The sequence below is a fragment of the Gorilla gorilla genome, chromosome X (assembly GCF_029281585.2).
Source record: "Gorilla gorilla gorilla isolate KB3781 chromosome X, NHGRI_mGorGor1-v2.1_pri, whole genome shotgun sequence".
NCBI classification, from domain to species: Eukaryota; Metazoa; Chordata; class Mammalia; order Primates; family Hominidae; genus Gorilla; species Gorilla gorilla.
In genome coordinates this window covers 130,770,925-130,797,073 of record NC_073247.2, presented here as the reverse complement: position 1 = coordinate 130,797,073, position 26,149 = coordinate 130,770,925, and the positions used below count along the sequence as shown (strand labels likewise).

The window sequence follows — 26,149 nt, the reverse complement described above, 5'->3', positions numbered from 1 at the left end:
ATAAGTATGCTCTTTTTATCACATTCATCCCAACATCTATTGTTTTTTGACTTTTTAATAATGGCCATTCTGGCTGAGGTAAGATGATATCGCGTTGTGTTTCAATTTGCATTTCCCTCATGATTAGTGACATTGAGCATTTTTCATATGTTTGTTGTCCATTTGTATATCTTCTTTTGAGAATTGTTTATTCATGTCCTTTGCCCACTTTTTAATGGATTATTATAGTTTATTGTCACCTGGCTTCAGCTCTGGGTGCTTTCAGTTTTGAAGACTCTGTATGAGTTCCTTGGTTGCAGAGTATCTTTGTGTGATGGCTTTCTCAGATGCTGATTGCAGTAGTGATGTGCTGGGTGTGTGCGCAGGTTCACTGTCTCCTATGGGGAGTTTTCCATCTGGTTCACAGTGTAGGCTGCTGCCCATCACTTCTTTCAAAGGGTCTGTGGTTTCTTTCACTCTTTCTGTTAAGTTCCTGTGTTGCTTCTTGGAAAAAGCTCACAGCATGAATATCTACATACTATTTGTCTTTCCAAGTGGGAGAGACATGCTAACAATGCCTCCAATCTGCATCTTGGAAATAAAAACAACTAGGATTGTTTTAATGTAAGAGGGTAGAAAAAAAAAAGAAAAGCGGGCCATAATCTTGCCTCCCAGATAACTCCTATTGACCCCTTCTTAAAAAAAAAAAAAAGCAACATGGCCAAGCACGGTGGCTCATGCCTGTAATCCCAGCACTTTGGGAGGCCGAGGCAGGTGGATCACAAGGTCAGGAGTTCCAGACCAGCCTGACCAACATGGGGAAACCCCATCTCTACTAAAAATACAAAAGTTATCTGGACGTGGTGGCATGTGTCTGTAATCCCAGCTACTCAGGAGGCTGAGGCAGGAGAATTGCTTGAACCCAGGAGTCAGAGGTTGCAGTGAGCCGAGATCGCGCCACTGCAGCCTGGTATGATGTATGAATTCAAAGTGTGAAATTTGTCTTTGGGTAGAGTGTAAAATAGAACCATAATTAATTTTCAATTTAATTTTCGATTTCACTCCATCCTGGGCGACAGAACGAGATTCCGTCTCAAAAAAAAAAAAAAACATGCACATGATATGAAATTTCAGGTAGTTCACATAAATATTATGTAGAAAATAGAAATGCTAAGTAGAAAGTAAAAAATTCAATTCCTCCTTCCCCAGTCAGTTTCCCCACAGGTAGTCATTGTTACAGGTTCAAAATTTGCCTTCTGATGTGTCTCACACTGAATGGTGGACCAGACTATTGGTAAAAAGGTGATAAGCCAACCCTGGAGTCAGTTTCTAGAACTAGGATTTCTCTTTGGCTTAAAAATGTCCAACTGCAGAAACCTAATAGTGACCATGTTGCCCTCTGTCTTCCAAATAGCTGCTTCCTCACACTGGGAAATTCAGTAGCAAATAGGTACCATTGGGCCAGAGCACAGTATTCTTATTTTAGGAAGTCAAAGTCACACGTATTTCTCCTTTCCTTATTTCTGTTTGGTGCAGATTCCTCAAGCCAGAAACAGAACAACAAAACTGAGATGTATGATAAGAAGACAACAGACCAGGCTCCAAACACTGATGCTTCTCGGAGTCAGGGCTATCCAATGTCAGCAGCATATGGAAGAAGATGGAGAAGAAAAGGAGCAAGTGTTTCAGGATTGAGTGGGTGTGAATTCAAAGGAAGAAGCCTTAAACAATCCAGTGAAGTGTATGGCCTGGGCAATAGAGCTGGGTCTTCACCTACCAATAAGACTGCCAGGAATGTCCCTTTCTCGCACTTGTCCTTAGAGAAGGACAACATGGAGCAGCCTACAACTTCACAACCAGAAACCACTACCCCTCAGGGGTTGCTTTCAGATAAAGATGACATGGGAAGGAGAAATGCTGGCATAGATTTCGGGTCCAGAAAAGCATCAGCAGCACAGCCCATACCTGAAAACATGGACAATTCCATGGTTAGTGATCCACAACGATACCATGAAGATGCAGCTTCTGGAGCTGAGAAGACAGAAGCCAGAGCTTCTCTCTCACTGATGGTGGAAAGCCTTTCTACAACCCAAGAGGAGGCCATTCTCTCAGTAGCAGCAGAGGCTCAGGTGTTTATGAATCCTTCTCATATCCAGTTAGAAGATCAAGAAGCTTTCAGCTTTGATTTACAAAAGGCCCAATCCAAAATGGAGTCAGCCCAGGATGTTCAAACTATCTGCAAAGAAAACCCTTCTGGAAATGTTCACCAGACCTTTACAGCAAGTGTTTTGGGTATGACAAGTACTACAGCCAAAGGAGATGTTTATGCCAAGACTCTGCCTCCCAGAAGCCTTTTTCAGTCCTCAAGGAAGCCTGATGCTGAAGAAGTCTCCTCAGATTCAGAGAATATTCCTGAGGAGGGGGATGGTTCTGAAGAACTGGCTCATGGTCACTCTTCCCAGTCCTTGGGGAAGTTTGAAGATCAACAAGAAGTCTTCTCAGAATCAAAAAGTTTTGTTGAGGACTTGAGCAGCTCTGAGGAGGAGCTGGACCTCAGATGCCCCTCCCAGGCTTTAGAGGAGCCTGAAGATGAAGAAGTCTTCACAGAATCAAGCAGTTATGTTGAAAAGTACAACACTTCTGATGATTGCAGCAGCTCAGAGGAAGACCTGCCTCTCAGACACCCTGCTCAGGCATTGGGAAAGCCCAAAAACCAACAAGAAGTCTCCTCTGCTTCAAATAATACTCCTGAAGAGCAGAATGATTTTATGCAGCAGCTGCCTTCCAGATGCCCTTCTCAGCCCATTATGAATCCTACTGTTCAGCAACAAGTCCCCACCAGTTCAGTGGGCACTTCTATAAAACAGAGCGATTCCGTGGAGCCAATCCCTCCAAGACACCCTTTCCAGCCATGGGTGAACCCTAAAGTGGAGCAAGAAGTTTCCTCATCTCCAAAGAGCATGGCTGTTGAAGAGAGCATTTCTATGAAGCCTCTGCCTCCTAAACTTCTTTGCCAGCCCTTGATGAATCCTAAAGTTCAACAAAACATGTTCTCAGGTTCAGAGGACATTGCTGTTGAGAGAGTCATTTCTGTGGAGCCACTACTCCCCAGATATTCTCCTCAGTCCTTGACAGATCCTCAAATCCGGCAAATCTCAGAAAGCACAGCTGTTGAGGAAGGCACTTATGTGGAACCGCTGCCTCCCAGATGCCTTTCCCAGCCCTCGGAGAGGCCTAAGTTCCTGGACTCAATGAGTACTTCTGCAGAATGGAGCAGTCCTGTGGCACCAACACCTTCCAAATACACTTCCCAGCCATGGGTGACCCCTAAATTTGAGGAACTGTATCAACTCTCTGAACATCCAGAAAGCGCTACTGTTGAAGAGGACATTTCTAAGGAGCAGCTGCTTCCCAGACATCTTTCCCAGTTTACTGTGGGAAATAAAGTCCAGCAACTGTCCTCATATTTCGAGCGGGCTGCTGTTGAGGCAGACATTTCTGGGAGTCCATTGCCTCCCCAGTATGCTACCCAGTTCTTAAAGAGGTCTAAAGTTCAGGAAATGACCCCACGACTAGTGAAAATGGCTGTTGAAGGCACTTCTAACAAATCATGGATTCCCAGGCGTCCGACCCAGTCATTCGTGAAATTTATGGCACAGCAAATCTTTTCAGAGAGCTCTGCTCTTAAGAGGGGCAGTGATGTGGCACCTCTGCCTCCCAATCTTCCTTCCAAATCTTTATCAAAGCCTGAAGTCAAGCACCAAGTTTTCTCAGATTCAGGGAGTGCTAATCCTAAGGAAGGCATTTCTTCAAAGATGCTACCTATGAAGCACCCTTTACAGTCCTTGGGGAGGCCTGAAGACCCACAGAAAGTTTTCTCATATTCAGAGAGAGCTCCTGGGAAGTGCAGCAGTTTTAAAGAGCAGCTGTCTCCCAGGCAGCTTTCCCAGGCCTTGAGGAAACCTGAGTATGAGCAAAAAGTCTCCTCTGTTTCTGCCAGTTCTCCTAAAGAGTGGAGGAATTCTAAAAAGCAGCTGCCTCCCAAACATTCTTCCCAAGCCTCAGATAGGTCTAAATTCCAGCCACAGATGTCATCAAAGGGCCCAGTGAATGTACCTGTAAAGCAGAGCAGCGGTGAGAAGCACCTGCCTTCAAGTAGTCCTTTCCAGCAACAGGTTCATTCAAGTTCTGCGAATGCTGCTGCTAGGCGATCTGTTTTTGAGAGCAATTCTGACAACTGGTTCCTAGGAAGAGATGAAGCTTTTGCAATCAAAACCAAGAAATTCAGCCAAGGTTCCAAAAACCCCATAAAGAGCATTCCAGCCCCTGCTACCAAACCTGGGAAGTTCACCATTGCTCCTGTCAGGCAAACATCCACTTCTGGGGGCATTTACTCTAAAAAAGAAGATCTTGAGAGTGGTGATGGTAATAATAACCAGCATGCAAACCTATCCAATCAGGATGATGTTGAAAAGCTTTTTGGAGTTCGACTGAAAAGAGCCCCTCCCTCGCAGAAGTATAAGAGTGAGAAACAAGATAACTTCACCCAGCTTGCTTCAGTGCCCTCGGGCCCAATTTCATCCTCTGTAGGCAGGGGGCATAAAATCAGAAGCACTTCCCAGGGGCTCCTGGATGCTGCAGGGGACCTCACCAAAATATCTTACGTTGCAGATAAGCAACAGAGCAGGCCCAAATCTGAAAGCATGGCCAAGAAGCGACCTGCTTGCAAGACCCCAGGTAATGCTTTTATCTCTCCAGATGGCAAGCAGATATCAAGTGGAAAGAACTGGAAAGCAAAGCCTTGAATGGGCATTAAAGTCTATTCTAGTCTTTTACTGAATTGTGGCTTTGATAGGGCTGGTTTATGAGTTTGGGAGCAAAATAGTGCCCCATTCTAGATTTAATAGATTTGGAGGTAGTTAATTTTGAGCCTTCCCTTTCCCAATGGGATCCCCCTCTGGACATCCACCTACATTCCATAGTAGACACATGACCATTTCCCCATTCCCTCTTCCTCACCCTCTGCACACCTTACATTTGGATGGAATTTTATGCTTTTCTCAAAATACTTTTACATGTATTAAGCCCCTCCCTAACACCATGTGGATTTTTAAAGCCAACTCATTCGTAGAGCACTATGTTCAGTCTCTCAGCCTGAAATCTTAATTTGCCATAAATGTCTCTTCGCTCATCTGAAATATCTAAGAATTTAGAGCTAGGCGATCTTTTGGGCACGAATGTCTCCCAAAACCTTTGGACCTTTACACTCCATCCTTGGAAAAATCTTTTATATTCCTGTAACCACACTTATGTAACCACACACTTGTGCGAGGGACTATGAAGTAACAAATACTCTAAGATTTTTCTAGGAGTTAGAGGAATGGCATCAATGGCCTGAGCCTCTGGCATCCTTGGGATTTTCCCAGCCCACCTGGCAAGCGTTGTCCTACTCTGATTTGCAGATGGCACGAGGGATGGACAAGGGAAGGGTCCAGTGAAGGGACAGCATGCCCACGTTTAAGTACAGCTTCTTTACTACTCAAGGAACTCCTGCCTTGCCAAGCTATAGGGAGGGCCCAAAAAAGGGGGGCCTTCTCTGGTTGATATCTGTTTATTTTCCTTTGGCAATTAACAAGGGTCCCATTTGGGATATTATTGTGGGTAAGCCCCAACCAGGCTCAAGACCCTGCCTGCCTTGCTTCAGTTCTAACTCCTTTCTTTTCTTTCTCAGGAAAGCCTGCTGGTCAACAGTCAGATTATGCTGTCTCAGAGCCAGTTTGGATAACTATGGCAAAGCAGAAGCAGAGGAGTTTCAAGGCCCACATTCCTGTGAAAGAGCTGAAAACTAAGAGCAGTGCTGGAGCCGATGCTGAGACTAAGGAGCCTAAATATGGGGTAGGACCTGGGGTAGCCAATAAAACACTCCAAAAAGGTTGCTGGAATCACTGATTAGGTTTCTATTGGGAACTTTGCCAACATGCAGCTCCCCCTCTCTTTGGGAACATTAATCAAGGCAGGAGGACTCTTCAGGGAAAAAGACTTGCTTTGTATTTATACAAACGTGCCCTGCTTTTATGCTCTTAAAGGGTTTGTGCAGGCCAGGTGCGGTGGCTCTTGTTTATAATCCCAGCACTCTGGGAGGCCAAGGCAGGTGGATTGCTTGAGCTCAGGAGTTCAAGACCAGCTTAGGCAACATGCTGAAACTCCATCTTTACTAAAAATACAAAAACACAGCTGGGTGTGGTGGCATGTGCTGACATCCCAGCTACTCAGGAAGCTGAGGTGGGAGGATCACTTGGAGCCCAGGCATGGAGGCTGTAGTGAGTCAAGATCACGCCACTACACTCTAGCCTGGGTGACAGAGTGAGACCCTGTCTCAAAAGTGTGTGTGTGGGGGGGGGGTGTTGTGCAAAGTCATGAACATGGAGAGAATCTACAAAACAAATCCTGCCCTCAATATTCTAAAGCAAGGCTCCATGAAATTGGTTGAGAAATAAGGAGTAAGTCATTTTATTTTATTTTTAATTTTTAATTTCCATAGGTTTGGGGGGAACAGGTGGTATTTGTTTACATGAGTAAGTTATCTGGTGGTGATTTGTGAGATTTTGGTGCACTGTAACCCAGTTCATAGTATTTTACCCCTCATCCCCTTCCCACCCTTTCCCTCAGAGTCCCCAAAGTCCATTGTATCATTCTTATGCCTTTGCGTCCTCATAGCTTAAAAAAATACCTAAAGGTAATCACTGGGGTAAGAGTTGAGTGACTATCTTTACAGATATTTTATACCTATCAATATGTATATATATTTTTATAAATGGAATCAAACTTAAATACTGTTTTTTTCATTTAACATTTTATTTCTGGGCACTTTTCTGTATCAGTACACAACAAGTTCCCTTTCTGTGTTTGATGTTTGGACTTCTACAAATTGATTTGGTTTGGTGTGGCACCTACCTGTAATTTATAAAATGTGATGTGGTAAACTAGGCTAACTACCACATGTGGATAAGAGATGATGGGATGATGCCTTTCTCCCCTCTTATCAAACCTGCAGAAAACTGACTCAAGGAAACATACCAAATTCATATATCAAGAGATATGTCTAAGCTCCTATACTTTTAAGTGCTTACTAAATTTGTTGAAGGACTGTGCGAGGAGGTGTTTAACTCTTTGCTTTAAAGGGCTTTTCTTTTTCATCGTTAGTATTTACACGGGGACAGGAACATAGAGGGGTAAAGCCCACCTTTATTAAAGCTTTTTTTTTTTTTTTTTTTGAGACAGGTTCTCACTCTGTCTTCCTGGCTGGAGTGCAGTGGTGCAATCACAGCTCACTGTAGTGTCAACCTCCCAGGCTCAAACGATCCTTCCCCTTCATCCCCGCCATAGTAGCTGCGACTATAGGCACTATAGGTGTGCACCACCATGCCCAGCTAATTTTTTAAATTTTTTGTAGAGATGGGTCTCACTGTGTTGCCCAGGCTGGTCTTGAACTCCTGGGCTCAAGTGATCCTCCTGCCTGAGCCTCACAAAGTGTTGGGATTATAGGCCACTGCTCTCAGCCTGGTTAAAGCTTTTGTCAGGAGGGATACATTAGTGTATATAAACTCATTAATTTAGACCAATTATGAAGAGGTTAATTTGAAAAGAATAAACTGCAGAATTTTGGAAAGACCTACAGTTATATTACTTTCTAATGTGAGAAATGCTTCAAGTCATATGTCAGCTAGTTTTGAAAAGTAGAAATCTTATGGAACTCACTTCAGTGAATTGATCAGATTTGTTTGCAACTACCATGTTCTGTTAGCTTGCTGTTAAGTGCGGTAAAGTGCTAAGGAAAAGGTTGTTCTCAAGTTAAATAATTATCTTGTTAACCTGCTTTCACTATTTGTAAAATTAGACAGCTCTTTCTTTCTGGTCTGAAAGGTGGTAAACTTGAGCCAGCTTAGGTTTTGTGAACCTAAATTTTAAGCCAAAAGGCTCAATGCTATTTCTCTCCTTATCTATCTCTATATCTCTAATCTCTTTCCTTTTGGATACTGTTAAACTCATAGTACCCAGGACAGGGCTTGCACTCTATGGTCCTCTGAATAAGCAATCTGCCATTTTAATGTCAGAACTTACAAGCTTTCTGTTTTCATTTTTGTATTAAAGGGAGCTGGCTCTGCAAATGAAAACCAGCCTAAAAAGATGTTCACTTCCAGTGTCCATAAACAGGAGAAGACAGCACAGATGAAGCCACCTAAGCCTACAAAATCAGGTAAAAGCATACATTCTGACCTCTCAAAAAACAGCCCCGACAGAATGTTGTAAAACTTTTGCAATTTTAAGCTCAGATAATACTTGTCTCTTACCTTAAGTCAGCTTAATGATTTCTCACGTGGCTCTTTAATTAGATACAAATATTAGCTTATTTTAGGAAAATCTAATTATTTTGACTAATACAAGTCCAGTGTATAACTTTCAGAGGGTCTTCCAGTCTTTTGCCTCATCAAAGAAGCTGTCTAGGCACAAAACTGTGGTCACTCACTGAAACATTCTTCTGGCTGGGTATGCAAGAGGAAAGTACCAAGTCACTTTCCAGTTCATAGCAAAGCGGTATTTTCTCACTTTCTACATCTCCAATGAAACTGTTGAAAATAATTCACTCTAAAGGCCCAATGGTATTCAATTGTTTTTAATTATTTAGAAGGCTTGTTTAAGCTTCTCTGTATTCTGAGCAGGGATGTGTAAGTGGTGAGGAAATGTTGACAGCTGAGAGGAATACTCTGCTGGGATATAATAGAATGTGATCTCACCAGAAAGAATTGTGTGCTAGAGAGAATTTTTTCAGCAGGAGCAGGGGAGTGGATGACTGATTTTTATTGAACCATCTTTGTCCTCTCCCTTAATCCCGCTCATGAAGAAATTAGGAACCCATTTTCTGGCCATGAAATAGCAGCAGTTGACTTGCTCACAGCTTTTAATGGCCTCATGGGCACTATACTCCTATCAAGTGAATCACAACTGTCACTGTGCATCAGAATCACCTGGTGAGCTTTTTAAAAAATTACAGATGGTCCTGGCTCCATCCTTACAGATTCTAATTCATTTGCTTCAGGAAACGGCATGGGCTTTGGTGTTTTTAAAAGAGTCCTAGGTGATTCTAATGTGTAGCCAGGATTGAGAACCACAGGTTGATTCTAAGTCACTAAGTCAATTGACCATAAGCAGGATGAGGGAGGGAGTGGAATTAGGAATAGGGAGGTAGTCTCCTTGGCTGGGGTAGTTGGGTTGGTACAATATTATTTATCATCAACTTTTACTGGGTGCATCTATTAAGTCATCAATCAATTCATTTCACATGAAATCGTGGATTGGCAAACAAATAACATTACCTTATTTGAAATTTTAGAAACTAAGTAGATACAATATGTTTCCCTCTGGTCTCAGTTCAAAGATGTAAGACAATCCAGTAATTACCACCTGAAGATTGGCAGTTACAGCCATAAGTATTACCTCCCAGGCCTTCCCATGCTCAGGGCCCTGTGGCCATAGCCATGTTGATTTTACCCCTTTGACATACCACCCATGGCATCACACAGGTCCTAACTTTTAGAAGTCTGGCACCAAAGGGAGAAGGGTTTAGAAAGCACTAGAGCAGGGGGATCAGAGGAAACCTGAAAGGAGGAAACATTATATGGCATTCCATAAACAACATACCCCGATATCTCTGGGGTTCCTTATTGCTTGTGTGTTATTTGCTGTGGTTCCAGTTGGATTTGAAGCTCAGAAGATACTGCAAGTGCCTGCCATGGAAAAAGAAACCAAACGATCTTCAACTCTCCCAGCCAAGTTCCAGAACCCCGTTGAGCCAGTTGAGCCTGTCTGGTTCTCACTGGCCAGGAAGAAAGCCAAAGCATGGAGCCACATGGCAGAAATCATGCAATAAAGAGCTCTTGTGTGGAGCATCAGCATTTATTTTATTTAGTTGTTTTTTTTTTTTTTTTTTTTTTGAGACGGAGTCTCGCTCTGTTACCCAGACTGGAGTGCAGTGGCGCGATCTCCGCTCACTGCAAGCTCCGCCTCCCGGGTTCACGCCACTCTCCCGCGTTCACGCCACTCTCCCGCCTCAGTCTCCTGACTAGCTGGGACTACAGGCGCCCGCCATCACGCCTGGCTAATTTTGTTTTCGTATTTTTAGTAGAGATGGGGTTTCACCATGTTGGCCAGGATGGTCTTGATCTCCTGACCTCGTGATCCGCCCGCCTCGGCCTCCCAAAGTGCTGGGATTACAGGCGTAAGCCACCGCGCCCGGCCAAGCATCAGCGTTTTAAATGATAATTGCTAATAGCTGTATTAATTCTATGTAGTGATCTTTTTACTGTGACCACTTGTATTAAGCAAACTAAGAATTTATTAAGCAAAATAGCCTTAGAAATGCAAATTAAAACATAATTATTTGAATGAAATAAATGCCATGAATGCTTAACCTTCCATGTAGTCACTGCCAGCACCCAGAAACCCAGCATTTCCTCTATTAAAACTATGGAAAACATTTGCACTGCTGTAAAATTGCAAAATCTTTAACTTTGGACAATGTGCTTTAGAAGGGAGAAAGCAAAAACATTTTGTTGGAGCAACTAGAAAATTGTCATTTCCCTCAACCAAATAAAGTAATTCTAATGGAAACATTCAGATGATTTGACCTAAAGATTGGCCTTTAGGTTTTATGAGCCTAGATAGATGCCGCAATTATTTGGTTGTTGCCCTAAGCTTTGCAAGGGATCCTAAAAGAGGTGGTGGAAGTGAAAATTCTGGGTCTCCAAGAAAATTTCTGCACAGCCAGTTCTGCAATCAGCCTATCACCCCTTGAAACATCTTCCCTGTGTCCCTGGGGGCCCCTGATGCTTTCTCCTTGGGTGATAGTAACATGCAGAGCACTTACACAAAGCTCCCTCTTTGGACATGCCCCATGTCGACCTGTCACAGGCCTGGCTGCAGCGAGCACCTCCCTATGACGCAGAATCCTTCTTGGGAATTATCTTACTCCTCTGGAGGGTTAGCCCATCAATGTTTTGCTTCTTGTCCCAATACTACTGTGACCCTCTCTGATCGCACAGAAATCACTGCCTATCACGTATATCCTGTTAAGCACTGAAGACCCTATTGAAATTAGAGTTCTACAGATGCCAAAAGCTGTACTTTCCATCAGGCAGATGGCAAGCTTACTGCCTTGATGCACGTCTGGAGCCACTGGAGCTCCTTCCTCTCTGGTTCCAGCATTAAGGTGGAGAACTCCATGTAGCCTCTTGTCCTTTCCCCTCAGCTGTCTTTGCTTCACAAGGTTTTAGCCCAAAGCAAGAGTGCAATCCCAAAGCCACAGAGAAATGAACTTTCTGCTACCTGGAAGCTTTAAGTGAGTAAATCAGCTTTTCCCCACTCTCATTCCTAGAGGCACACACCTCAAAAGTTACTAGGCTGGAGAGAACCTACCTTCCAGTGACCCACTCATCCCCCAGCCACGGAGAAGAGGGAAGACCAAAAAGGGAAAGAGGATGAGAGGGATGGTCAGCTGTGAGGGGAGGGGGCAAGTGGCCCAGCAAATGTTGATGCCTCCCTTCCCATCTTGCCACACAGTCTTTTTCTTTTGTAGCACAGCCTCCATTAATAACTCTTTGGCTGAGGATGAAGATGTAGGCACCTTTACCCCCAGAGCCAGTTCCTTAATTGGCTGGCTATCTGAGATGCAGACCACCCTAGAATCTCATCTAGGTTCACTAGAAGTTAGTTAAATCTTCCTTTCTCTGTCTTTCTCTTCATTCCATCCCCCAAACCCACCAAACACTAAGGGAGAGCTCCCTTTGGATGTCTGGGCAGTAAACCTAGCTCATTTTTCTAGGAGACCCAGAAGTGACTTCTGAGTAGTTATCACTGTGTCTGCCTCTGTTACACTGTGCTGCTTTGCTTAAACAGAAATGCAGGCCTGGACATCTGACTGTGCCTTTATATTCTGAGTGGGGTGCTGCCCCATGCAAAAAAATCCAGAGAGGTAGTGAGGTGTCAGAGCTAAACACTTGGTGCTGGGTTTTGCTGATGCTGGTATAATGTGACACAGTACAATTACATGCTAAATTTTGCATTTTCTCTATATAACATCTATTTTTCCTGATACTGTGCCTTTGCCATTTTGATAATGCCATTTTGATTGAGTGAATTTTATTTCCTTTGTATTCCCATAGTGAACAATATATTAAGGTAGATGCCCTTTATCTGGGTACTCCTGGTAGATTAGCTGTTACACCTCCCTTCCCTTTTTTAAGGTGAACCTGTATTCAGTTATTCTCACTCTGAGAACTCTCCAATAACAATTTCTTTTCCACAGTTAACAACACAGCTGTTACACCTCCCTTCCTTTTTTTCACAGTGAACCTGTATTCAGCTATTCTCACTCTGAGAACTCTCCAATAACAATTTCTTTTCCACAGTTAACAACAAAGCTCTGTTTTTAAATGAAGAGATTAAGCTCTTTTTAAATGGCTAAAGGCATATTCTGACGACTTTTCTACTTCTTTAACTTTTTTGATTTATGATATATGCAAAGCAAATAAATTCAATAAAGCCTATTCTGTAGTCCATCTCTGTCTGTGACATGGGGCGGGAAATCAAATAGGATATTGACAACTCAGAGCTGAAGGTTGTCAGAGAAGTAAAATGTTCTTTTTTTTTGAGACGGAGTCTCACTCTGTCGCCCAGGCTGGAGTGCAGTGGCGCGATCTCGGCTTACTGCAAGCTCCAACTCGCAGGTTCACGCCTTTCTCCTGCCTCAGCCTCCCAAGTAGCTGGGACTACAGGCGCCCGCCACCATGCCCGGTTAATTTTTTTTGTAGTTTTAGTAGAGATGGGGTTTCACCGTGTTAGCCAGGATGGTCTCGATCTCCTGACCTTGTGATCTGCTCGTCTAACGGCCTCCCAAAGTGCTGGGATTACAGGCGTGAGCTACTGCGCCCGGCCAAAGTAAAATGTTCTTAAAAGGTGGTGCTGAGAATAAGGGGCGTCCACGCAGGTGTGCCTGACCAAGCTGATGGCTTTCAGGTGAGCATTGATATTTGGTATGGGGGAGAAGGGCCATCGAAGAGGTTTTGCGTTTGGACACCTGGAGAATAAAGAGGGGGTGTGGTTGGGGGGCAAGCAGAAGAGACAAGGTGATTGGTGGTTGCACTGTAGCCTGGGTCAGGGACAAAGTCCAAGTCCGATAGCAAGATGGGCTACTGCAACAAGCGCTTTTCAGAAGCAAGGGGCCCTACTGTGCTCAGGTAACAAAGTGTGATGGAGGGAGGAAGGGAAAGGGGTTATAGGCCAGATAATGAGCCTGGCTCACCTGTAACATTTTCAGGGTTTAGAACAAGAGTTCAACTTGGGATCCACATACCATATATCTAAATATTTGAAATGTTTAAATAAACGAATACAGCATGTTTTATTTAATGGCTTATCTCCTTCCATGACAAATATACCTTCATAATGACCTCAAAGGCCAGGTTGGGTTCTAGAATTCTCAGACTCCTGTAAGTCCTGCCCCAGTGGTGTGGGAAGAACTGCTCCCCTTCCTCCTCCTGCTTTAGAAATATTTCAGACCTACACAAAATTGTAGAAAATGTTACTGTAAACATCCATATATCTACTATTCAGCTTAAGAAATGTAACATTACAAATATAGTTGATGCCTGCTGTGGAGCCTTCTCTGCTAGAATGCCCCTCCCTTTCTTTCCCTGAGAGGTAACCACCATCTCAAATGTGCTTCTTTCGAATGCACACCTTTCTGTATGCTACACTTGTATGCATCTCTTACAAGCACATCTTTTAGTCTCTCTATATGTACCCATAATCAATTTATGGTGATCATTTGTATGTTTTCTTAGAAGTCATATGCATGGTATCATGTTTGTATCCTTTTGGACCCGACTTTTTCCTTTATGCATTTTTCCTCTCTAGGCCTCAGCCCCTGTGAATTCTAGTCTCCTCCCCAGCCCATCCCTTGCTGTCCCTTTCAGTTTACCTGAAACAGCCCCGAGCCAGTGAATTAACCCTGGCTCGACAGGAGGTGCTCAGCTTCTTCCTCTGTTGCTTGAAACCAGTGGTTCTCAAACCTTAGTGTTCATCAGAAGCCCCTGGGGGGCCTGTTAAAACACAGATTGCTGACCCCACCCCAGATTTTCGGATTCCGTAGGTCTTGGGTGGAGTCTGAGAATTCCCGGGTAATGCTGATGATGCTGTTTGGGGACCAGACTTTGAGAACCACTGCTCCAAATCAAAGTCTGGGCCCAAGCTCAGCAATACCATGTGGCTTCCAGGCAACCTGGGCCATCCATGAAGTTTTCTTCAAAACCATGCTCTAGAGCAGTATTGTAATGTAGATCACATGCAACGTGATCTACATGGGTAATTCTAAATGTTCTAGTAGCCACATTTGAAAATAAAAAGAAACCAACAAAAACTTTAATATTTCATTTTAATTCAAGTATTATCATCTCAACATGTAATCAGTATGAAAATCATTAGTAAGATATGCAATATTATTTTCACACTTACAGCACATATCAAACAGACTAGCCATATTACAAGTGCTCAGCAGCCACAACGTTACTAGTGACTAAGGTAGTAGACAGTACAGCTCTAAAGACTTGAGCCCCATCTCTCTCTTTGCAAAAATGGTTTTAAACTTGACATTTTAATTGACTTTTGGCTGCAGTAAAAGAATTTAAAACAGTCTTACTAAATGGTGGAAAGTAATACCTTTCAGTGAAGGTATGGTGGGCCAAAACAAAGAGGTAAAAGAGAGATTTGAGTCAGAATTATTTATTGGAAAATCTCCTCATGTTTCAATTTATTCATTTAAAACAAACTTTTATTTCTAACTTGAACAAACACTGTCAAATACATTTGTGAAAGATAAAAGTTAGATGTCACTAGATATCACTTTTAAGGTAATGAACTTTGGAATGATATGTGTTAAAATTCTCACAGGCATCTGAATAAAATAAAATAAAAACAATGAACAACAGAGTCTTCTTTCTTCATCTTCTTTCTATTCTTCCCAACTACAGAATGAAATGAGAAAAAAATAAACAATGGTACGTTAACCAGCACCAGTGACTTTCTAAATAGAAGAAAATGGCCAGCTCTGTGTATATCTGCAACATTTGTGTGCTATATCTTAAACAAGTAGAGAAGAACACCTTTTCCTTTTGTAACTCTCAAGCTTGGATATCAGGGTGCTTGTGAAACTGATGGTTCCAGTCAAATGACCACACCAACCTTGTCTCCCTAGCACCAGAAAAGCTTGTTGTTGTTGTTTTTACATGAGAGGCAATTCTGGGATTTAAATACATCTCTCAAGCTTTAACAGCCTGTGCTAGTTCCACAAATGATACTCCGTTACTCTCCCAGACCCTTGGTTTCCATATCTACCATATGGGAAAGAAGCTGTTATGAAATAATACAGCTGTGAAAATGCAAAAAAAAAAAAAAAAGAAAAAAGAAAAAATGTTAACCATTTAAATATACTCAAAGACAGATATGCCTTAAGACTTAATTACACACATTCTTTTCATTTGTCACATAAAATACAAAGATATATAGCTAAACAAATATTTAGGTATTAGTCATTAAATGTGGTCCTACTTGAAATTCTTAGCTTTTTGCTATTTGTTAGTAGTCACTTTGTAAAAGGCATTGAGTTGTCTCCTAGTTACTATGGGAGCCTGCATTTCTGTGGCTAAGTAATGAAGTCCCAACCAATGTGTGGCCCAAGCAAGTTAGATGCTGTGTCTGGCAACTGTTTTCTACACAAATATTGATCTTAGGTAGTAGGTCTGATACATTTGCACTTGTTAGTAGTCCTGCAGCTAGAGGACAAAAGACCTCAACATGAACAAATGAGTAGCCATGAAGTGTATTTCAGAACACACTGCAGTTCATATTACTACGTACATGAATATTCTAGTAACATTTTAAGTAAGTTAAATTGAATTTTTAAACTAAAACTTTTTCTTAATTAATTTACTGGGAATTTTATTTTAAAATAAAACTGTCAGCAACAGGTAAATGCCCGGAATAGTTGAGTGATTCTCAAAGCTATACACCGATACCTGGATTTTCTCGGCTTCCCCTCTGCTGCGTCTAGGTCCCTTTGGAGTTCTTCACCTTGTTTTCAGCATCCTTCTCTTTCTCTTCTTTCTCTTCCTCGCCTGCAGCATCTTGGGCCTCTTCATCCCACTTTTCATGCTGATATTTAGTGACTTCTTTAGTGAAGAATAATACAGATGTTGGGACCAGACATTCACAGAAAATATAGCCCAATTTATAACTAGCAGCGGCACCCAGTACTCCACCCTCAGGAGAAGCAGCAGGATAGACTTAACTAAGAAAGGAATAGCTGGGCACCTTCCTACTGGTTTTCACAACAGTGCCATGGCCCTCACGTTGCTGCTGCTTGATCATTTCCACAGTGACACTATTTCCCTTTTTTCCAGTAAATCTCCCACCCAAAGCTGCTGATTATTTCTAGTTCTTTGGAGAAGAGATCAGAATCATGGTGTCTGATCTCATTCTAAGTGTTTTGATCAGAACTTTGCTGGAAAAATATTTGTTGCCTCAAAAGACAAATTCTATGGTGAAGCTCATTGGTTCCTCACCCCCCTGAATGTTTCATTTTTACCAAGGGCCCCTGTATCACTTCATCATTTGGGGATCAACTTTCTAAGGATCTTTACACTTTGAAAAGCCATGAACAAAAAAGGATGCCTGCCATTTGCCTGTTCTTTTCTTTCCGTTGTCCCTTGTTTCCTGCTGAGCTCCCTCCTGAACCCCTATCTACCTGGCCATTCATCTGTGGGCCCCCCAGATGGCATTGATGATCTCAGATCTTCTATCAAACACAGGTTGGTAGAGGGCGGCATGTTTTCTCAAAAATCATAGAGGTCGTTAGAGAATTGGGCTTCGACTCATTGGTACACGTTTGGCCTTAAGTTTCAGGAGGGCCCTGACCCCCACTTCACCACCCGAGGCCCGACCCCCACTTCACCACCTGCTTCACCAGCTGTGCACACACCGCGGCCCTGCCTGGAACCCTTGGGTGCACGGGTCCCTGTCTCCCCACCACTGCAGATAGCCCGTTCCTCACCCTCAGGGGCAGCAGCCTCCTCTGTGGCCGGTTCCTCTGCGGCCGCTTCTTCTGCGGGCTCCTCCTCTGCTGCTGGTTCCTCTGCGGACTCCTCCTCTGCAGCCGGTCCCTCTTTGGCCGGTTCCTCTGCGGCCTCCTCTGCAAGCTCCTCCTCTGCGGCCTCCTCTGTGGGCTTCTCTGAGGGCTCCTCTGCGGGCTTCTCTGAGGCCTCCTCTGCGGGCTCTTCTGCAGGCTCCCTGGCCATCTCGGCCAGGTCTGCTGGCACCTCAGGCTCTGGGACCAACGCGGCCTCCTGGAGCAGGCCCAGGCCCTCGCCCTCAGGACCCGCGGCCCCCACACCCAGCCTCTCATGCACCAGCAACAGCCGGGGCTCTTCTGAGCCACTGGGCGCCGCAGTGCGGCGCCTCCGCATCAGGCGGCCGCCACGCATCCGGATCAGGATGTGGTCGTTATGATAGATGCGGAGGAGAAGGGTGTGGACCATGTCCAGAAACTCCATATGAAAGCCTCTTATGGGGTAGCGACGGGCGGCCGCGACCAAGTCGAAGTTGTCCGCCTCGTTCCTCTCTTCCTCCTCCTCCTCCTCTTCCTCCTCCTCCTCATCCTCCTCCTCCTCCTCCTCATCCTCCTCATCCTCCTCCTCCTCCTCCTCCTCCACCATCTCCACTACTGTCCTGATCTCTGAGTCTTCCTCGGCGTTCCCACCCCCGGGGGCTGTGGCCAAGCCTGCCGCCTGCTCACCCTCCTCCTCCCCGAGGCCTCTCATGGGCCCTGCGACTCCAGCCACCGTGTTGCCACTGTCGGGGCCAGAGTCACTGCCCTCCTGGTCACCTCCGGCCTCGGCCTGCGCTCCCTCCTGGCTCACTGGAGCCTCCTGGTTCTCTTGGATCGGGTCTTGATCCCCTGTGGCAGACATGACGCCAGTCAGTGCCTCAACTGGAGTGGCGACTAGGCTGAGGTGACGACGGTGAAGACGGTGGCCACTGACGTGGCTGTGGCTGAGGGGAGGTGAGGGGCTGGGCTGCTGAGAGAATAAGAGTCTGTCTCCTTACTGAGGGAATAAAAGTCTGTCTCTGAGGACACCCTAAGGTGGGAAGGGCAGGGAGCCGATCCCAGGAGCCTCTCGCTGAGGTTGGCCTGAGAGGACTTAGACAAGGCGGGAAAGATTCGGGTTGGTAAGTGACAGGGGGCGGGACAGGAAGGGTCAAGGAGGGGCTCTCAGCGAGCTCTAAGCTCATTTGCTGAAAACATCAGATTGACATGCTCTGCGTCCAATGAAGATCAAGGCCCTTAAGCTCTAGGACAACTCAGAATCCAGAACTCTACCTTTTCTTTGAGACCTTAGTGTCCAGGGCTAGCCTTTAGGTCCACACAAGTCCTGTCCTTTTAATTTTACGATTATTAGCAGCACTATAGTGATCCAATGTGGAGGCACCCTGGATTGGGGAAACTTCTTCTGTAAAGGGCAGAGAGGAAACATTTTAGGTTCTGCAAGGTCCAGAAGCAATATCAAGACTATTATGTAATTACTATCACTAAGTAGGTTTCCTGCCTTCCATAGAACACATACTCCTCTTTGTACCACCATTTTGTTTTTTTTTTTTTTTGAGACAGAGTCTCACTTTGTTGCCCAGGCTGGAGTGCAGTGGCGCGATCTCGGCTCACTGCAAGCTCCACCTCCCGGGTTCACACCATTCTCCTGCCTCAGCCTCTCGAGTAGCTGGGACTACAGGCGTCCGCCACCATGCCCAGCTAATTTTTTTGTATTTTTAGTAGAGATGGGGTTTCACTGTGTTAGCCAGGTTGGTCTCAATCTCCTGACCTCGTGATCCGCCCGCCTCGGCCTCCCAAAGTGCTGGGATTACAGGCGTGAGCCACTGCGCCCAGCCTGTACCACCATTATTTTCTGTATTTGCCTGGTCATTGCCCTCTGATCTTCTTCACCTCCTACCTAAAATGATCAACCGTATTCATTAAACCATTTATTTATTCATTTACCAAATTTATTGAGTGCATTACATGTACCAATGCCATGCCTCCTTACAACTGTCATTTGTACCTCTTGCTTGTTTGACTGATGAAATCCAAAGATGACAGACTGCTCATGGTTTACATCCTGGTGCCTCTTCCCCCATCATTCCTGTGCCCCTCTTTGGGGTGGAGGTTAGCTGAGACCCCTGGAAGCTGAGCTTTCCCAGCTGCATAGAGTGTCAACGTTCCAATATATTTGCAGAGACTCCAGTTTATACTAAATCATTTCCTCTTTAGTTGCCTTGTCCACTTATCAGTGAGTGTGAAACACAATGTGATGACTGCTGTCAATCTTGTAGTCTCTAGGGCAAAAAGTACACAGCAGTAGCTGCTTCTTTCTGCAGGGAGATAGAACTGGGCACTGGGCTTGTTATGGAGCAAGTTGTTGTCAAGGAGTGAGGCAGATCCTGGAGGAGATGGTTCTGTTGCAGTGGCAGTAAGCTATCTTACCAGTTGTTTTCAAGTCCCTGGGAGGGGAAACTAGTTAGCACCAGCAAACAGAAGAGAAAGGAAAAAGCTGAGCAGATGTGCTTTCAAAGAGTGAAGTGAAACTACCTGAAGTGAAACTGAGGGAGAGTGTCCTCCTAGCTCCCGCATTGGGGCTCTCTTCATGGCAAGTATGTGAGCCAGAAGTCCGTGGAGCAATCTCCATAGCCTTGGTTATCTGCCTGAGCCTGTTGTCTGCAGATGTAGACCCATCCAGGATGTCACATTCCCTTATCTCTGGTGTGTAGTTGCTACCTTTCCTTTATCTCCAGCTATCCCACCCATGACATCTGATCTTTGCCAAGCCAGGTAGTTGGCACAACCCAGGATTTCAGATTTTCTTAGGGAAAGGTGCTCTCTTTCCCCACCCCACCTCCCTCTGTCAGTCAACAGAAGTGGCCAAGTCCTTTCCATTTGCAGACCCACCATCAAGGTCAAGGTGGGCCAGTGGGAGAGACCTAAAGCCACAACAACCCTCAGAGGTTTCCACTTAATGTTGGGATGACAGGGAACACCCCTGGAAGACCAGCCCAAAGATCTCCTTTACAGCCTGGCTCAAAACTCACCGCCTCCAGGCAGCCTACTTTTCTATATCTATACCCCACCACCCTCACCAGACACTATCCTGAATGACAGTGGTATGTGTGGACATGGTTTAGCTACTCCAAGAAAGCACAGGCCCTTTAGGGTGAATGTCCAGGCCTGTCTCAAGTTTGTAACACCCACGGTGCCTGCCACAGGGCTCTGCACCAGGTCGGTGTTTGATAAATGTTTGCTAAACGAATCAAACGGCTTTGGAATCACTATCACCATGAATGGTGTTTTTCTCTTCTATCTGCCTAGGGCTTGACTGTCTACAAAGGGCCTTGCTATCCCCTCTTCCTTTCTCTCTTGGGATCGTCTCCCTGGCCTCTTGTGAGATTTCTGCTCTTGCAACCTAGTGTGATTCTGCTGTGAGGCTGGGGACAATGAGGGATCTCACCCCTCATGGGAGACCCTTCCCCCACCCTCGACATACAGGGAGTGCTTGCCTCCTAGTCTACTGTGTCACAGCCAGAGTAGGCTGCGGGTGCCTACTTTGTGCCTACTCTGGCACAGGAGTGCCATCTCCTTCCAGGCCAGGTAGAGCCCACGGTCCTCAAGCCCAGCACTTCCTGCTCCTCATGGAAGCCACGGGAGGGGCGAGGGACAGTCTGGAATGCTGGTCTCTCTTGGGATTTGACCTTGACTTCCACATCCCAAGGGGGTCATTGCACAGACTCTGTGACTTTGAGCTCAGCCCCTGGGAGTGGAGTTGCATGTCAGGGCTCCATCCTTCTGATTCTGGGCAAGTCTGCACCACCACAGGCTCCTTTTCACTTACAGGCTCATCTAGCTTGTGGGGTTTATGCCTTTCTTGCATCATCAGTCTTCTTTCCTACCCTGAAGTTTGTTCATCATTCTTCGTGACTTTAACATCCACAGGGATGACTTATCCCACGACCTGGAATTCCACTTCCGTGACCTCCTCATCTGATCTTTTCTACAAACTTACATCAGATACTTACCCCCATGGTCCTACACTAGCCTTTTCCATTACCAGAAATGGCACCATTTAGAAAATTTCTTCTCTACTGCTACAATGTTTCAATCCCATCAGATTATTTCCCCAATCTGCTGACCTAGCCACTTTTTCACTCTACCTTCCTACCATCTTCTTCATTTGCCTACTTACCCAGTTTAAATTCCATCCACTATGTGTTGCTATTATCACAGGCAGAATGCTGGCCTCCCCAAAGATGCCCATGTCCTAATCCCCAGAACCCTGTGGGGTTACCTGGCAGAGGGGAATTAAGGTTGCAGATGGAGTTAGTGTTGCTAATCAGTTGACTTTAGGATAGGGAGATTATTCTGGATTAGTCAGATAGGCCCAATGCAGTCACAAGCATCCTTAAAAGTGGGAGAGGGAATTAGAAGAGAGAACCAAAGAGATGGCAGCATGAGAAAGACTTGGCCTGATGTTGCTGGCTTTAAAGATGGAGGAAGGGAACTATAAGCCAGTGAAAGTGGGCAGGCTGTAGAAGCTGGAAAAGTCAAAGAAACAGATTCTCCTCTAGAGTCTCCAGAAGGAATACAGCTCTGCCCACACCTTGATTTCAGCTCAATGACACTTCTGACCTCTGCAACTCTAATATTTTAAGTCTGTATTTTAAGCCACAAAGTTTGTGGTGATTTGTTACAGCAGCAATAGGAAACTGATACCTACTCACTCACTCCATTCCCTTTCTCCTCTTAGCTGTCTATCATATCTACTAGGCAAAACCCCAAACTCTAGTTGAATTGCACTATATTACTTTTTCCTTGCCACTAAATGAAGCAGATAAAAATATTGAAAATTGGTTGACTAAATTCACTAAAAATTTGTGGTCATGAGCACGCTCAAGACTGCTTGGCAACCACAGTTTCACTACACTTTCTCTCCACCCTAAATCTTTGACAATTTTGCCATTGAACACACAAACGTTTCTGTTTCTTAGCTTCTACATTTCCAATAATTTGCCATCTACCCTACCTCATCCACTTACTCTCAGGACCATGCCAAGGATCCTAGACCTTTCTTAATGAAAATATACATCACTCCCAAAATCTCAAGATTAAAAAGTCTTAAGAATTCCACACTCTGACCACCACTTCTTATTTTTCCAGTTTGGTGCCCTTGCTCCGATTATGGTCTGCAATGACCACCATGTGGTCAAAGCCATCAGTCTCTTTCTATTCTCAGTTTTCTTGATCCTTCAGCAGCAGCTACCCACATTACTCTTCCTTAAGCAGCCCCTTTCAGGATTTCTGTGGCATCACAGTTTTCTGAGTTTTCTCCTCTTTGGCCACTCTTTACCTCATTCCCCCAAACTAGAGTTTCTCTGGGCTCTGTTCTGGGACTTTGCCTTTCTATACTCCCTTCCCTCAGTGATCTAATCTTTGTTTCAAGGCCTTGAAGATAACCCAATGATTATAATTTCCAAATTGATATCTGTGTCTCAAACCCCTCTTCCAAGTTTATAACAAATTTGACTTGGCATCTCCACTTGAGTATCTCACAGATCTCTCCAACTTGAAGTAGCTAAAATGTCATTCTGGATTTGCTCCTCCTCTCTGCTTGTTCTTTCCTCTTAGGAAATGGCACTTCTACCCACCAAGATGCTTTCATCGGAAACCTGGTTGCCCTCTTTAATTCTTTTCTACATCCATTCCATCTGTCGGCTTACCTCCTAAACGTCTCTCAAATCTGTCCACTTCTCATCTCTTCAACTATTAATACTCTCATTCTAATGCAAACCTTTAGCATTTCTGATTCGACTACTCAATAGCCTCCTAACTGGTTTTTCCCCTTCCAGTGGATTCTCTGCACAACTAGAGAGTTTTTTAAATAATATAATTCATATCCTTTCAGTCGTCCTGTTTAAAAACCTTCACTGGCTTCTTGTGAATTAAATAAGATACAAACTCCTTATCTTACCCCATAAGACCCTTTGTGATCTAGTCTTTTCCTGGCACTGTTCTCATAATTTCTAGAATACATGTTCTTTCCTACATATGAAATTCCATCTGCTGGAACAATCCCCTTACCCCCTACTCTCATGTAAGATCGTGCAGATTGTTCTCTACACAAAGGTATCCAGCTGAGGTGTAGGGTGGGCCGAAATCTAGCCTGCAGTCCTCTTGCCAAGCTGTGCTCCTTGGTGTGCAAGACCTTGCTTCTACTCTTCCCATGGCTGGCTTCTTCTCAACCTTCAAGTCTTGGCTTCAATGTCAACTCCTCAAAGAGGCCTTCTCTGACCTCAGTTATTTTCTGTCTCACTGCCATATCTGTCTACTACCTTCATAGAACCTATCACCATCTGTAAGTATAGATTTGCTGTCTTTCTCCCTGTAAGCTCCATGAGAACAGACATCTTGTTTGTCTTATGCCATGCTATATCACCACAGCACCTAATACATAATCATGCACTGAGAAGTGATAGTTGATGAGAAAGAAGGAAACTCCTGAGAAGAGAATGCAAAGAGCAAAGAGAGGGTCTAGGTTCTGCTTTGCCCAGGTGCCTCCTGCCACACTGATTGGCATCAGAAAAAGCCTTCATGTCATAGAGAAATCACAAGTGTGGCCAGAAATTCTCAAATGTGGCAGCACATCAGAATCTCATGGGGATTAAATAAAATAACATAACCGCCTCTCCTCTGTCTTTCAAGGTTCTGATTCATTGGGTCTGGGTGGCTGCTGCAGACACTCTCGGTGCACTACCAAGAGACTGCCACTGAGTGGAGCTGTATGACTCTGTTTCAGAGTAGAGGTCGCACTTCGCTCCAAGAGAAGGCATAATTTATAGAAGGATTTTTTTTTTTTTTTTTTTTAGCTACTCTGACCTCAGATCTTCTCATTCCAGGAGGGTGGCTCAGGCAGTGCCTCCAGAAATGTTTAAGTTTTGGTTTCTTTTCTGTGCCCTTCCAGATTCACAATAAGGACATCTGTCCTTACCTAAAAGCTTCCCCTCACCTCTCCTAACTCACCCCCACAAAGCTCTACCAATATCCTCTTACCTTCTGCCCAAAACTTCCTGTACTTTTCTTCTCTTATCTTTTACCTCTTTATCTTGTCTTCCTCTTCTTTTTCTGGGAATCACTCTTCCTCAGTTTCCTTACTTGTAACAGGAGGATAAGGGTGGCATTGTGAGGATCTAAGGAGATACCACCTACCAAACTGCATTGATCTAACTTGGCATGTATTATCTTCATAGATTTTTACACCAATGCCATTCTAATCCACACAGTGATGGTAACTTCTCTATTCAAGCAAACACAATTTTATTAATGCATATTTTCAAGAACACGTATTATACAAAGTGAAATACATCCGAAGAGGATTTAGAGAGAAGATTCGTATGCGCTACTACCCTGCTTTTTGCAACTGGTCATGAACCAGCCTCTGAGTGAACTGGAGGGGAAGGCACGGAAGAGGTAACAGAAGGGGCTAGGAAAAAGATTCTTCCAGGGCCTTAATCAGCCTGAAACGCTTTGGAACCAGCTGACCTAATAATTCTTCAGAGACTGTCAGTGCACTGGTGCCCAATGAATGCCTCCATACAAAGCTGCAAGCCCACTATCTATGGCAGTCTAGGACTGGGAAAGAACAAAGCAAGGTTATAACCGAGTGGACCTCAGTTCAAAGAAATGAGAACAAAAATCAGGCCACTCTTGGCCAGATAGATAGATAGATGGATAGATAGATAGATAGATAGATAGATAGATAGATAGATAGATAGATAGATAGATAATGGTTTCCTCTTCCTCTGTATTCCAAATGGCTTGCAGAAGGGGTTCTTGTTTCTCATGGCAGGGCTATCGATGGGGCAATTGAAGGAGCTACTGTAAAGGACTGTAACTAAAGAACATTTCAAGATAGCTCCATGGGCTGTTTGACAGGCCTAGTTCAGGAAGCCCCATGCCAACAACCAAACAACTCCCTTTGCAGTACAGCCCACAGCTCATCCTCTGGGCTGGTTTAGCTTCAAATGACCATTTGGCACTGTTTGGCAACAGGTTGCCTCACCAGCCCACTGACCTCCAGAGTCTTCTGGAAGTTAAAAGGACACACATTCACTACCATAAGTTCTAAAAACCTATAGCAGTTCCCACTCAAGCCACTCCACTGACAGTTGGAGCAGGTGGGGAGAGATGCGGGAGGGCTGAAAAGGGAAATGTTGCAGACAGAGAGCTTATTTGAAATGCATTAGGGTGCTTTCTCTTTGAAGGAATTTGCAGGCAAGGGTTTTGTAAAGGAAAAAGTGCTTTGGTATGCGGGTAATATGCAGTCATTTATCTGTGTAGTAAGCTTAGATCTTATCCATCACATTTTTTTTTTTACCCTTGAGCTCATCTCTATTAGGGAGATTCTGATTTCTCCAACTCCTTGAGAGGCACCTCAGGTCCAGGGAAAAAAATGAATAAGGATGCCTTTCTCCAGAGGATGGTACTTTTTAATTCTAGATGTCCCTGCTATGAATATAAAACAAAGAATTTGTCAAACTCGGGGGCTGAACTGCCTGGATTTTAACCCAAGCTCTGCCACTTAATACCTGCATGATCTTGGGTAGTTATTTAGCCTCCCTGAACTTCAGTGGGTTTTTTAAAATACGAAAAGTGTAGATAATAAGAGCACTTATCACATAGGCTTGTTGTGAGTGTTAAATGAACTAATATATGTAAAATCTTAGAACAAAGCCTGGCACATAAGCAACATATGGGTCCTCAGCATATAATTCCTGCCCTCAAGTAGCTTAGAGTTCAGCTGGGGGGAAAAACCCTATGCATTAAAGGTTAAATAGCAGTATATGCTACCGCTTCACTAGACCATATGTAGTGTTAGGCCTTAGGATATGGTAGTGAGCCGGAGAGTCTTGATATAACCAGAAAATGTCAAAGAAACAGATCAAACAGTAAAGGCACCGAGATCAGAGT

General features: G+C 44.4%; 2 protein-coding genes across 2 annotated transcripts in view; one reads left to right on the top strand and one right to left on the bottom strand.

Moving 5' to 3' along the window:
• KIAA1210 (KIAA1210 ortholog) overlaps positions 1–12,581 on the top strand; it is a 49,049-nt gene extending 36,468 nt beyond the window's left edge. The window contains exons 9-12 of the mRNA XM_019018844.3: positions 1,516–4,716; positions 5,711–5,874; positions 8,131–8,236; positions 9,732–12,581. Of these exons, the coding sequence (XP_018874389.1) occupies positions 1,516–4,716; positions 5,711–5,874; positions 8,131–8,236; positions 9,732–9,907 (3,647 nt within the window). The 3' untranslated portion in view covers positions 9,908–12,581. The remainder of the gene's footprint in view (positions 1–1,515; positions 4,717–5,710; positions 5,875–8,130; positions 8,237–9,731) is intronic.
• Positions 11,829–18,300, bottom strand: CT47C1 (cancer/testis antigen family 47 member C1). The gene is made up of 3 exons (XM_055376226.2): positions 17,141–18,300; positions 16,107–16,259; positions 11,829–15,056 (listed from the first exon to the last, which is right to left on the bottom strand). Exons 1-2 carry the CDS (start codon positions 18,054–18,056, stop codon positions 16,138–16,140), a joined length of 1,038 nt encoding a protein of 345 aa, XP_055232201.1. The 5' UTR covers positions 18,057–18,300; the 3' UTR covers positions 11,829–15,056; positions 16,107–16,137.
• Positions 18,301–26,149: the final 7,849 nt, after the last annotated feature.